The sequence below is a fragment of the Neolamprologus brichardi genome, chromosome 22 (assembly GCF_056152115.1).
Source record: "Neolamprologus brichardi isolate AB-2024 chromosome 22, ASM5615211v1, whole genome shotgun sequence".
NCBI classification, from domain to species: Eukaryota; Metazoa; Chordata; class Actinopteri; order Cichliformes; family Cichlidae; genus Neolamprologus; species Neolamprologus brichardi.
Window position 1 is genome coordinate 1,813,004 of NC_142124.1, and position 13,939 is coordinate 1,826,942.

General features: G+C 39.0%; 1 protein-coding gene across 1 annotated transcript; it reads right to left on the reverse strand.

Moving 5' to 3' along the window:
• Window positions 1-6,629: 6,629 nt before the first annotated feature.
• On the reverse strand, window positions 6,630-11,920 carry LOC148096562 (uncharacterized). The gene is made up of 7 exons (XM_087834600.1): window positions 11,718-11,920; window positions 10,906-11,016; window positions 8,431-8,499; window positions 8,246-8,350; window positions 7,856-7,995; window positions 7,483-7,601; window positions 6,630-6,753 (listed from the first exon to the last, which is right to left on the reverse strand). Exons 1-7 carry the CDS (start codon window positions 11,860-11,862, stop codon window positions 6,630-6,632), a joined length of 813 nt encoding a protein of 270 aa, XP_087690726.1. The 5' UTR covers window positions 11,863-11,920.
• Window positions 11,921-13,939: the final 2,019 nt, after the last annotated feature.

Below are 13,939 nucleotides of genomic sequence, written 5' to 3' on the forward strand. Positions count from 1 at the left end.
TTATTAATCTCTGTCTCTCTTCCACAGCATGTCTTTTATCCTGTCTTCCTTCTCTCACCCCAACCGGTCGCAGCAGATGGCCGCCCCTCCCTGAGCCTGGTTCTGCCGGAGGTTTCTTCCTGTTAAAAGGGAGTTTTTCCTTCCCACTGTCGCCAAAGTGCTTGCTCATAGGGGGTCATATGATTGTTGGGCTTTTCTCTGTATCTATGAAGCGCCTTGAGGCGACATTTGTTGTGATTTGGCGCTATATAAATAAAATTGAATTAAATTGAATTGAATTGGAGCAGCGGTGCGTTTTTCAGGGATCGCCAGAGTTTTTTTTTCTTTTTTCACGATTCTGCGTTTTATTCTAAATCTCCTTGTCCGGATTAAACAAATGCATATAAATTGAAATAAAGTTTTCCCCAAAGGCATGCAGCCTGTATTTCTGGGCATACTGAACAAAAGCACAAGTTTAACTAAACAGTTTCACTATTTTACTATGTATTATTAACACGTTTTCACACATAAGCACGGAGCCCGAGACACACAAAGTCCGGAGACACAGACACACAGCCTGGTGCACGCGCCCTCGCACACACACTGAGCCACCACCAGATGGCGTTTTTTAAGCATAAAAAAAAATAAAAACTTTTTTTTTTTTAATGGATTAAAAAATAAAAGAATGCTATTTGATATATAAGAAACTTAAATAATCAATTAGTTCTTTTTAGGGGGAAAAAGCAATGAGCTATGAACTAGCATATTTTTATGAATATCATATTTTTATAACTTCCTTTATTACTTTATTACTTCCTATGACCATAAATCATTCTAGGGGGTCATAAATCACTCAGTTTGACATAAGGGGTATAATATCACTCTCTTATAGCTATTTCTAATCTCAACCATTGTCCCTTTTTTGGCTTACAATCACAATACATACTTTTTACAGTAAAACATAGAACCAAAATACATCTTAAATAAAATTAATAGACAGTAAATTACATGAGTGTTACAAACTGTGAGATCACAGGACAGCTTATGAGGATTTAAGGTACACAGGTGTGATCATTGTAATGGGGTGACAGTAGTTGATTCTTTGTTAATAAGGCCTTGATGAGTTTTGGGACAAATTGAGTGAATTGCAGAAACAAATTATCACTAACATCACATGAGTTTGTGGCTTAAGTTTGGTTTAGTTTAGTTAGCAGCACATACAACAAAGGATGAACTTTAACATTTTGTGTGTGTGTTTCTAGGAGGGGACACTGACTATGACGAGGAGGCTGATGAAGACTCTGATGAAGTCAAAGCTCTCAGAGGCAGCAACAGTAAGTCTTTCTCAGCTAACGTGTTGTATCAATGTGTAATATTTTTGTGTAATTTTTGTGTGTAAAGTTACATAACTTTGTACTCTGGTTTGACTGATTTTAAACTCATGTTGCAGCTGAATACTGTGCTTTTTTTCCTTTCACAGTGTCCATTGACCAAGACAGTGATTACGATAGCTCTGACTTTGGTGTCTCTGACTGATCTCTCGTAAGTATCTCAGATGTGCTTCACAGATTCACAATGAGTTAATTTAGGATATTAGAAAGTTGACATATGGAGAGGGATGCACCAGCCTGATATTGGTCTTGCAAAGCTGGATCAATAAGTTGTTAGACATTAATGAACATGATGATTATGACATTTGGAATTATTGTACTAAATAGAAAGCGAAAATTTCAGAAGAAATTTAAAGTGTGCCTATGCCGCTGCTAATCAGTGTAGTTTGCCATTCATACGGCTACAGAGAGCAAAACTCAGCAGAGCAGCCATTCTCCACCATGAACTATGGTAAAAACAAACACCGCTCGCGCCTCACAGATGACAGCTTACAGTTTTGTGTAAAGATGAGGTGACTTCGTACAGCCCCGATTTGCAGACGCTGTGCACAGAGGTTCATGAGCAGAAGTCCCATTGTACCACGGCAGACCAACAATGTTTGCATGAACACGCTTTGTAGCATTACTTTATTCTTTGTTCTTTATTCTGAATGATTAACAATGGTCTACAGCCAATATTGTGAATTAATATACAAACTTTGGTTGTAAGATTCAGATAACTGTTTAATAAAAGCTAAATATTTTATATGAGAGTAAGAAAGAAAAGTATTTCTTTGTGCCCCCCTTTTCCCTGTTAATGCCCTACCTGGCCCCCTGGCAAAACTTTGCTAGATCCTCCCCTGCACAGTTACCAGCTGTCAGCTACTTAGAAAACAGAAACAGTTCATAACTTCCCTTCAACTCATCCATGTCACCTAAAAGGTAAACCTGTTTCTCCATCAGCTGTTCAGCTCTGATGATTCAGTAAGGACGTCTCCTGGTTTCATCTTCATGTTTCCCTCTCACCACATATCCAAACCATCATGACCAGCAGCTTTACAGCTGTGGCTCCAGCAAACATCAGCTGATGCTAGAAATTAATATTAAATCAATTCTAACAACAGCTGATCAAACGTGCTGCTGTTGTTTAGCACGACATCGCTGGTTTCCTGTTTCTGGTGCAAAGTGATAAACAAACAAGAGAGAAAAGCCGATCAGCTGATCATTGATCAGTTTCATGATTTAAGTTGCAACAGGAGAGAGAGGGGAGAGAATGACAGGGGAAGAGGCAGCTGTGCAGCGTAACGACAGAATAACTCCAGCTTTGTGTCTTTTTCCATTCTAGCTGAAGTTCGGGACAAACTGTTCCTTTTCAGCTCAACACGAAACGCGTAATATTTTCTCTGAATGTGGGACGATTTCGTTTGTATGGGATGGTTGGAAACTCTACTAAATAACCTTATAAATAAAATAAAGTTCAACATCAGTAACATCATAGCACCACCCAGCTGTATAGAAACTCCGTCATGCTAGCTCACGCAGTACGAGTTATTGTAACTGACTGTAAAAAGTCAGCACAACTAAAATAAACTCCACCTAAACTTGGTTTATATCTGACCAGATAGACTGCAGGTCATAACTTCTTACCTGAAGTTCAGTGTGTGTGTCTTTCAGTTTCTCTCGTTATGTTCCCTTTCAAACTTTAGAGACTTTATTTGAAAGAAGACACTAGTGTGAGTGTAAATAAGAGCAGTGAGCTGTAAAGACCGATTAAAGTGAAATGAGATGAGGTCAAATGAATGTGATGACTTTTTAATTTATTTATTTTTTTGGACTTTTACATTTTCTAATAAATATCAGTAGGTTTCTATTGTTGAAGTCTTTGTTATATTTAACTGATTTAAAGTTAAAAAAAGTTCAGTGTGATTACACATAAGAGTTTAAGTTGGTGCATCCCTCACTGAGAACCTGCTGTTACTCTACATGTAAAATAATACTGTTGCTCCTCTCTGCAGCTGATTCTGACAAACAAGGTCAGGCCCAGGAGTCGTCCTGAATCTTCAGCTACATCAAGTTTCACGGCTCGCATGAACTAGATTATTGGCATACAGGCTACAATAATTAAAAATAATAATGATAAATATAAATAGTTTATTTTGCACTTTACAGATTAAAAATCTGAGGTATAATGTGGTTCTTTAGCTTTCCATGAAATGGGTTTTAAAAGTGTTCATGCTTCCTCAATCTGAAGCTTCATGACAGCAAAATTTATGAGTCAGTTTTGATAAGTTTAAAACTTTTAGAGTAAATCATAAATCTGAAAACATGTTTGTAAAGATATTTGAAACATTGTCACTGGTTTATGCACCTGTGAGAATAGTTTCATACCGATTGGACACAAAGCAGACGCTAAAGTCTGCATCTGATAAAGTGGGCGGAGCTCAGCAGTCACACCTGCTGCCTCTGCAGGAAACATCTCCAGGCAGGTGGAAGAAAATGTTTTAGTGTGACGTCTGTTAATGCATATAATGTTTTTATGTAGGAGAAATATAATTAAAATCATAATATTTAGAAGTGAATACATAAAATAAAATGCTTGGATACTAAACAAAGCATAAATGTAATGTGAAGGTTGGTGCTTTAACCCTTTCACTGTAAGTTGGCTTAATGAATCAGACCTTTACAAACAGCCAGACCTCAGGTGCTCATGAGAATTAAATGATTTTAGATACTCTGGTGTGATCATTGTAATGGGGGCGTGGCATAAACTGATTATCTCTTTTTTTATTATGGCTTTTATGAGTTTTTGGCCAAATTGAGTGAACTTCTAGATGATTACAAAAACTACAGTCTGTCTGTGTAAATACATTTATTGTTTTATTGTGCCTTAAATATTCATTTGCAGTGAAACTTTGTTTGAAAATAGAGAAACTTTTTCTGTGGGAAATTTAGGGCAGAAATCTGGAAAATGTTGTGTTTCAGTATTTTCTTGCATTTACATGTAAGCTCTTAATTTGAAAAGTTCTGTTTCCAAGGTAATTTCTACTTTTATTCAGCACAAGCTAGGATTACTTTATTGATTGGATAAGATGCTTTAATTATATTCTAGATTTTAAGTTTGAACTTTACGGTAAAAGGTTCAGTCCACATGATGAAGCTGTCTGTGGATGAATCAGTGAAATATTTGCTGTAAGACTCAAATTCTTCTTGTAATCCTGAAATGTCTTCCATTGTGTGGGCGTTTACTGATAATAATGATGGATTGTAAAGCATCAAATATTTGAAGATTGTGTAGAAAAATTCTTTCAGGACAAAAGCTGATGTTGGAGTTTGTGTTCTTTCTTTAAAAAAGTTATTCTGTTTACTCTTTTTTTCCCCATTTAAAAATATAAATTTCATTTGTTTGTTTCTATTTTTTCTGTAATAAAAAATATAAGAATAAGAAAGTGTAAGACTTTTAATTCATTTGAAAGCCTGATGCTTAGCCTCGTCCACCCCAGCTGTGAAACTCAGAAACCAGTCTTGTTATCATCTATCGTCCACCTGGGCCTTACACAGAGTTTCTGTCTGATTTCTCAAACTTTATATCTGATTTAGTTCTGAGCTCAGATAAAATAATTATTGTGGGTGATTTTAACATCCATGTAGATGCTAAAAATGACAGCCTCAACATGGCATTTAATCTGTTATTAGACTCAATGGGCTTCTCTCAAAATGTAAAAGAACCCACCCACCACTTTAATCACACTCTAGATCTTGTTTTAACATATGGCATAGAAACTGAACATTTAACAGTGTTTCCTGAAAACCGTCTCCTGTCTGATTATTTCTTGATAACATTTACATTTACAATCATTGATTACACAGCAGTGGAGAGTAGGGATGGGTATCGTTTAGGTTTTATCCGATACCGGTGCATAACCGGTACTTTTGAAACGGTGCCGGTGCTTAAACGTTGCTTAAAGAATGGAGAACACACACTTTGTCCAAAAACCTCTCATGTTTAGCTTTTTTTTGTAAAAAGATAACAATGTTAGCCTTTTCTGCAGCTATAGGGCATATATGGTATCACTCTTGGCTGGAAGCAGCTTAAACAATGGAAAAAACATAAACTTTGTCCAAAAACCTCTCATGTTTAACTGTTTTCCACTTTTTCTTTGGTCATTTTAGCCTTTTTAACCAGAAGGGTGAAGGGAGTATCTGCCATCAAACAAGAAGACAGCCGCATGTAACTACGACGGTGTTTGCTAGTTCACCTTACATGCATTAATGTAATAACGTGCTCTAAAAGAACGTACGTACCTGGGCCCGCCTACTATCCTTGGAAAGGTAAAATGATTGGCTAGAATCTGAAGCGTATGACATCTCAGGAAAATAAAGCACCGCTGCTTTTCGGTCTGGTTACTACCGTTTATTACTATCTGAACGCTACTCCAACAGAGGTCGATTATCTTGTTAATAACTTTGACTCTTCACTACGTACGACTCTGGATACTGTAGCTCTGGTGAAAAATAGAGCCTTGAAAGAGAAGAACTTGACTCTGTGAACTTTTTGTGTCTGTCTCTGTGACCATGTGTCATCCTCTGCTATTCTCTTGTGGGGTGTCCCACAGGGCTCAGTTCTAGGCCCCCTAAATTTTTTTTTAAATCAACAGACTTTAACCGTGTCCACTGTGAGGGTTGTTGTTTCTGGACTTTTCCTTTCTGTCATGCTGAAATGAACTTTGACCTTCAGTGTGTTAACGCTGTGCAGGCAGCTCGCTGCAAACTAAGCAGGAAGGTAAAGTTGTGTTTTGATGTAAGTGAAGAAGAAGAAGGAAAGCTGTTTTAAACGGATTCATCTTCACTTATTCACACGTTGTAAGTTTGACAAACTGAATTTGTGCTGGTTTCAGTCTCTTGGTTCCTGATTTGTAGCTAAAAGTAAGAAGCAGCTACTTTCAGCTGTTTGAGAGAAACTGAAGAAGACGTTTACTGAAGTTTTAGGACCAACAGACTGATGAATAAACCAAGTAAACCAAAGTAAAGACAAGCTGCACTTTGACTTTTATTAGAACAATTTGCTGGAACTACAGAGTAATGAAGTACTTCAAGGTTTTGTGTGGATGACTTCCAACCTTACTGTACAGCACAGAGCACAGAGGGACAATATATGTAATCAATATATGATGCAGAATGAACAAGTAAAGACTGTAAGCTGAGTCTGAGGCTCATGCAGGACATTTCATAGTGAGGTGTCTTTGGTTGGATTATTCAAACATTTACATCAAAGCACCAAACTCATTTCTCACAGATGAAGGTATTTGAATAAGAAAAATAAAATGACCGCATCCATCTCCCATCATCATCACAGCAGACTCCATAGTAACCATAACCGGGATTCTCATGTCCTTTTCTCCAGAACCTGTCAGAGAGATCAAATCTGATATGAAACTGGACTAAACTCATAACTATTGTCACATTCATATAAATATGAGTCTCTTTTGGAATATTTCCAATATTTCCTGTATTTCTTTCCCAGGTTTCTCGCCCACTTTCCCTCCTTTAGACTTTTCTCTGAGAATCATCATGCACACTAAAACAGCTTTCAAGCTTTGATGAATATGAAATCTTCCTGCTGTAAAAATGGAGAATAAAAATAAGTCAGAGCTGACTTTCTGCTGTTTGAAACTGTTTTGTCAGCTGTTTACAGACATCACTTTGAAATGTGTGTCTATCAGGTCATATTTACTGAAGCTTCTTCCTTCATATGTTCTGAAGTTTTACAAACACCAAAGAAGAAGAGACAGGAATTCTCTGAAACAGTTTTTGTTCTGTGAGAAAAGAAACATTACAGCACAAAAAACATGAAGACAAATTGAACAAAGTGAAATGTGTCGGTCGCTGCTTTGAACATGTTTCAATCCTGATTTCTTCAAACTGACTTGTTGTAACTGAACGTCATCACAGACTGCAGATGAAGAGAGTTCAAGCACAGCTGTTCATTCAAAGGAGGATTTCTGCTTTTCTTTACATTCAGTTTGTGGGGCTGTTGGAAAATAGCTCAACTCATGTATTGCTGATCTATCTTCCAAAACATCAATGTTTCACTTCTAAATAATAACTCTGGAATAGAAACAAACTAATGTCTCACGTTTCTGTCAGCGGTGCTCCGTCCACCCATTCCCATTCATATCCTCCTGATGTGTTTTTGGCTTCCAGACCAATCCAAAAGTATCTTCTGAAACTACTGACAAATTCACTGATAAATTCCTGTTTGAGAAGAGACACAAATATTGTCTCCAGTCATAATTCAGCACTTCTGTTGTGGTGACATCATCTTGTGAATATGTCTGAAGGAAGAATAAATGTGATGAAACTTTTCTTCCATTGTGCAGAAATCAGAGAGAAATCCATCAGAGTGGAAACAGGAAGCAGGTCACAGACTGACAGCAGGTCAAAAACACAAGTAACAGATGACTGTCAGCTCCATCAAAGATCACACAGACATGAACAAACACACCCACCTGTTCCTCTTTGCTGTTTATCATCACCAGATCAGCTCCTTTATCCTGACAGTCTCTCCTGCTGTCAGACCAAGTTTTCCTCTCAGTGGATTTAAAGTAACAGCTGCTTCCAAATCTCGTCCATCCTTCATCACACTTCTCTTAAAGTCAAACACATGTTTTAAAGACAGACTTTGTGTCATGTTGTATCACATTAATCTTTGGTCCCTGTCATTTTCCCTGTAAATACTTCATTTAAACTCAGGTTTTCTCTCTTATTCATAATTAACTGAAACTTACATTTATACAGAGAAACTGTTACACAGCATCAAACATTTAGGATTCAAAACAAAGACACAATCAGGTTATCACTGTGTAACACTGATGTTTTCTATTAGTTAACTTTATTACCTTCTATCTTCTCCTTCAGCTTCTTCACTTCTTCCTGTAGCTGACTGTGGTTTTTACTCAGTTCATCATAACGGCTCTGTAACTGAGTCAGGTTGGTTTTTGTGTCTTTAGAGAAAAAAAGATTCAAATTAAGTTAAAATGTTCTACAAATATATCTGTGATATAAGAACTTGGTGTTTGCTTACCTTGAAGTTCATCCTGGAGCTCAGTGTGGCTGTTCTTCATTTTGTTGAATTCACTCTTGTTCAAAGCATCTAAAATAAATCAAAATAAAATAAAATAAAATAAAATGAGTGAAACATTGAACAGAAATAATCTTCTTCCTCTGCTTTGTCAAATATCAATAAGAGTCAGAAACTTGCAGCCATTGTTCTTTAACATGTCCTGTGGGTGGAGGTGTTAGAACTACAGGAAATCTGATGAGCTAAATACGTATCAACTGTGAACAAAAACCACTGACAAGATTCAGAATAATTGTGCTTCAGTGTGGAGGAAGAAGGTGAAGAATCAAACAGCATTTCTACACCTGTAGTCAGAGATGTTATCTATATGCTTTGAAAGAATAGATTCTGACTCATGTGACATGTGCCTGTTCTCACTGAAAATATGTCTTTTTACATTCAGTCAAAGCTGCTCTGAGGCTTCAACACTTCCTCTTTCTGCTTATTTATAATTAATAAATGTTTCTTCCTGCAGCTTCCAGGAACTCCTGTTACAGTTTTTCCTGCTTTCAGACGTCCTTTTGCAGGCGTCTCTATTCTCACATCACAGATGCGTGATGTTTCTCCTGATTCAGCATTAAGTCTGTCACAGCTCCACCAGGACCTAAAGGTCAGCTGAAGGTCATCAACTGATTTAAAACCTAGAATCAAACCACCTTAAAATCCAAACATCAGCAGCTGCTGGGAGTTTTCTCTGTGTTGTTGTTTTTGTTATTGTGGAGTCTTTACCTGATAATATAAAGAACCTCAAGGCAACTGTTGATGTGATTTGATGTAATAAAAAAAGATGAATTGATATATCCCAGCAGATGAATGGAGCTAACATTAGCTTGTTAGCTACCTGCTTAATACACCAAGTGAACTAACTAGTCGCACAATGACAGACGGCCACTGTCTAACATAGTGTGACTGCACCTGCATCAGTCTGCAGCAGATGCTGCTGCCTGTCTGCTTTGTTGATATAATCATGGGAGTCTGTGGGGACTGACTCGCTTTCAGCATCAGCCTCCAGTGGTCATTAAAAGAACTGCAGTTTTTGGTACTTCCTGTATTTGCTGTGGCAGAAGGACACGTTCTGGTTGTGAAGCTGCATGTTTGTTGGCTGCTGGGATTCAGTAAGTGGAAGTGGCAGCATGTAAAGAAACACAGACCCTGTGATTAATTTGCATAAAAATTTCTTAACTGTATTTTGTGTTTCTCTTAACTACAGATAAAACTCTGTGTTGTACAATATGTGTACTTTGTTGAGTTTTTGAGAAAATATCAAACTGAGTTTGCATAAAGCAGAAAATGTATAAACTCTTCTTTTTCTAAAGACGTTGAACGTTCACACATAAAAGCACAAACACAGTCACACCTCAGTGTCACAGTTGGTTCGACCCAGGAAGTGTTATTTTCTCAGTTACAGTTTGTTTTCTTGCTGTTGCCTTATAGAGAAACAAACTGTTGAACTGTTGAGGTTCATCCAGTCGATGTGGAAAGTTTGAACCACGTCTCAGTCACTCTTTAAATGAACAACAATTTATATTTCACTTCTTCCCTTTTTATGTCATTCACTAACTTTTCCTTTCATTTCTACATTTTGCGCAGAAAAACTGATGCATTTCATTCATACTTTGTTGCTGGGCCGTCCTGGTTAACACACCTCTGCAACATTACATGAGAGTCGGGTACTCGGCCTCTGGATTTGTAAATCTGGGCTGGTGGGTTCAAACTTCAGGAGATCACACTCCTCAGCCTCCCTAAGAAGGTTTATGTCAGAATATTGAAGGAGACAGTCCATCCAATTGTGAAATCTCAAATTCAGAGCAACAATGTGGTTTCCATGCAACACTGGACTCTTCATGCTCTCAAGGATGTGTAGGACTTTACCCATATAGTCTGCAAGTGTTTTGTGGAGAGAAGACACTTAACCACATCCTTGGCTGGGCCTGTGTGGGGTGATTAAGGAGTCTGATGTATCAGTCCCACCATTGCTGTCGGCTTTCTGCTGCCTGTACAACCAGGATCAGACCTCGGTTCGCATCACTGGCAAATAAATAGATAAATCAGATTTGCCAAATAGACCGAATTTCTCGGCAGGGCCGAAGGAGCTGGAGCTCCTCCACACTGAAAGCTCCTGACTAGGATTACACCTGTGTGCTACTTAGATGAGGTGTTTGAGGTTTGTCCAACTGGAGGACACACGTTGTCTTAATCATTCAATTCAGTTTTACTTCTCCAAATCACAGCAACAGCCTCAAGGTGCTTTATGTTGTGAGGTAGACCCTACAATAACATTACAGTAACAAGTTTGCTGTTTGTGTGTTTTCCAGTGGAGTAACAGAAACACAGCAGTGTGGGAACAGGAAATAAACACAATCAGGTCTGCAGCATCAAATCATTTCACTTCAAATGTTTAAAATCAAACATCTAACATATTGGAATAAAATTCCTCACAGCGTGTCATGATTCCCACCACAATCAGCAGATACAGCACTCCCAGGTTCACTTCAAAAGCTCTGAACCAGCTTCTTCTCACAGCTGGAAGCTTCTTCTCGGTGTGAACATCTACAAAGATAAAACAAAAATCCGTTTATGAAGCACTAATGAGAGACTTTGGAGCTTTTTATTAATCCTCACTGTAGGAATGATCCCAGTAGAAATGAAGTAAATCAGATTTACCAAACAAATTAGTCGAGTTTGTTACAAAAGTGCCAGTTTGGACTGAAACTGGAAACATATTCTGGGGACATGTGACACGAACACTAACATGTCTTAAAGTGGTCGGTGTTAAGAGAAATATCTTTAATGTGTATCTGCTGATTATATTGTTTTATGTACTTTAATAAAGGCTTGTAGAGCAAGGCCACTTTTAACTCACAAACTAAGTGAAAAACAGGAAGCTTTAGTGCACAGCCATATTAATATTTAAGACACTGAAATGAGGAACTTGCCATATAAGCAATGTTTGAGAATGTGTGATGTGTAAAGTACCAAAATAAAACCTATATGAAGCACAGTTTATGATTCTAATGTTAGAGAGCTCTTGCAACTGGCGTTTGAGCTGTGCAGAGGTCTCTCTCTTCCGGAAGATGATTGAATAAAAGAAATATCAATATTTTAACACACAGAGTCGGTTTTCTCTGTTCTATCATGGGGACAAAAGAATCGGGTTTAATATCGGATATCAGAGCTTTAAAAGACACTGAACAACACTTTCATCATCAACATTTTCTTTGGTTTTGTCACTTTGATGATTTCCTGCTTACCAGCTTCTTGTAGGCCGACGTCAGGGTGCTGCTCTCCATCATCTAACACCTCCACCTCACTTTGCTCTCTCACTCCTCCATCCTCTTGGGACCCTCTGCTGTATTTCACCCTGAAATCTTCAACACTTTGAATTTCTGTAGACATTTTGAGCTGAAAGATATTTGAGCAGCTTCACCGTCTGTCTGTGTCTTTAAGTCCGACAGCTTTGAAGAGAAAACAAAGAGGAAGTAAAACAGGAAAGGTCACAGTTCTTCTGACACGTCAGGAGGCGTCAAACTGTCAGTTATGTACAAATGAAAACAACATTCAACAAGATCTGAAGTTCAGTTACATGAATGTAAAACACTGAAAGAAGTTTTGTTTTTAATATTTTCTATCACAGAGATAATAAGCTTTAACTCAGCAGCTGCAGTATGTTTATAATAACACGGCTTTGTTAGACGCTGCCTTCTACAAACTGTAAGTACATAGAAGCAGCAGAGAGAAGAAGTGTTTGTGACACAGGAAATATGTCAGAGTGAACTATCTATTCATCTTTATTTTTACCAGCACAGAAACTAACAGGGCAGCGTGGTGCTGCAGTGGTGAGCACCATCACTTCTCAGATAGAGAGTTCCTGTTTTGGGTGGAGTCTTTCTGTGTAGAGGCTCATGGTCCTGGTCTGTGAGCCAGCGTTTGTGTTTGACGTCTGATTCTGGTTCATTTCATGTTCTGAGGTGAAGTTTTGGTTATGATTGTTGTGTCTCTGTTTGTGTCCCCAGGTCTTAGTTTGTTATCTAGCCTCAGGTTTTCTGTTATCATCCCTCCTCTGTGTCCCCACCCTCTTCCTGTGTTAGGATGTGTTAGCATTCCCTTGTGTTGCTCGTTGTTGGGTCTAAACAAACGACCCTGCTGGATTCAGACCACGAGAGACTGCAAACAGAACACAAGAGCCACTGGTACGGTTTGCTTGCAAGGGGAGATTGCCTCCCAGAACTGACACAAGCTCGCCCGTAGCCAACTCCAAACTCCAAACTTCCCTCGCAGCCTTTTATTCAGAGAACACACTCTGTGAATGTGTTTGTATGTGTGTGTCTCTGTATACGTGACTTCCTGCTACACAACATATGTTTACAAACATTTAACAACATCTGTATTCATAAAAGGGTCATCTCCCCCCACCCTGTATATGGCTTAACCCCCTTAATGGTCCACCATATACAATCATAGGTGAGCCCATAAAGGGCAGGAAGTGGACGTTCCTGAGCAAATAAGGAAACCAGAATCTTTACATGGAATGTGCCTGCAGTTGAACACTATAGCTGTAGCCTCCCCCACCATCCTACACGCAGGGGAGGAGAATAGAAACAAGAATATCTTCAATCATGCAGTTTAAACAAGGTTCACAATTCGAAGCACAACAATGACAATTTTTAACAAAGTCACTCCAACACTTGTCATGATCTCCCTCATCCCTCCAGCTGTGTGTTCTAGTTAGTGTTTCCTGGTTTACTTGTGATGCTTTTGTAATCAAGAACACCATAACTAGCGCAGCAGCCAGACCCTGAACTTCAGCAGGTAACTGATGAGCAGTCAGGCTGCAGCCTCTGTCTCCACCTGTTCATGCTTCTATGGTAGAATCACTGGATAGACCCAGAACAAGCTGGAGAAATTAGATCTCTTGACTGGCCTGGGAACGCCTTGATGTTCCCTTGGATAAGCTGGACGAGGTGGCTGTGGAAGTGTGTCTCCCTGTAACCTGAGCCATCCAGCATCCAAGCCCAGTCTGAGTCAGGCAGCCTTCAAACCTTGATGCTGCTGCTAGGTCTGTCAGAGGTGAGAGGTCCCATAATGAAACCAGTTCCAGCTCAGGGACTGCTCCACCAGGGGCATCCCCAGTAACTGGTTGGAGTTTGAGCGTGGACACACTGCCCCAGTGAGTGTACCCCAGCCGGGTATCCCTGTATAACCAGAGCCAGAGAGCCTAAAGATTTTCCTTTCTATTTGTCTGAGACCTCTGAGTTATCCAGCCAGGCCCCAGGAGGGCTCCTGTCTGCCTCCAAGTCTCCAGAGAAACTCTGCCTTTGCAGCCAATCTTCAAAGCTGCCACTGTTAGCAACACGTCCGTCCTCCAGAGAAGTTCTTTCACCTCCTCCATTTTCATACTGTCCACATGTTCTGACCCTCTTCTCCTCTCTGCTTCCGGGCCAACCCCAACATTGTTTTTGTTTTTTTACTTTTC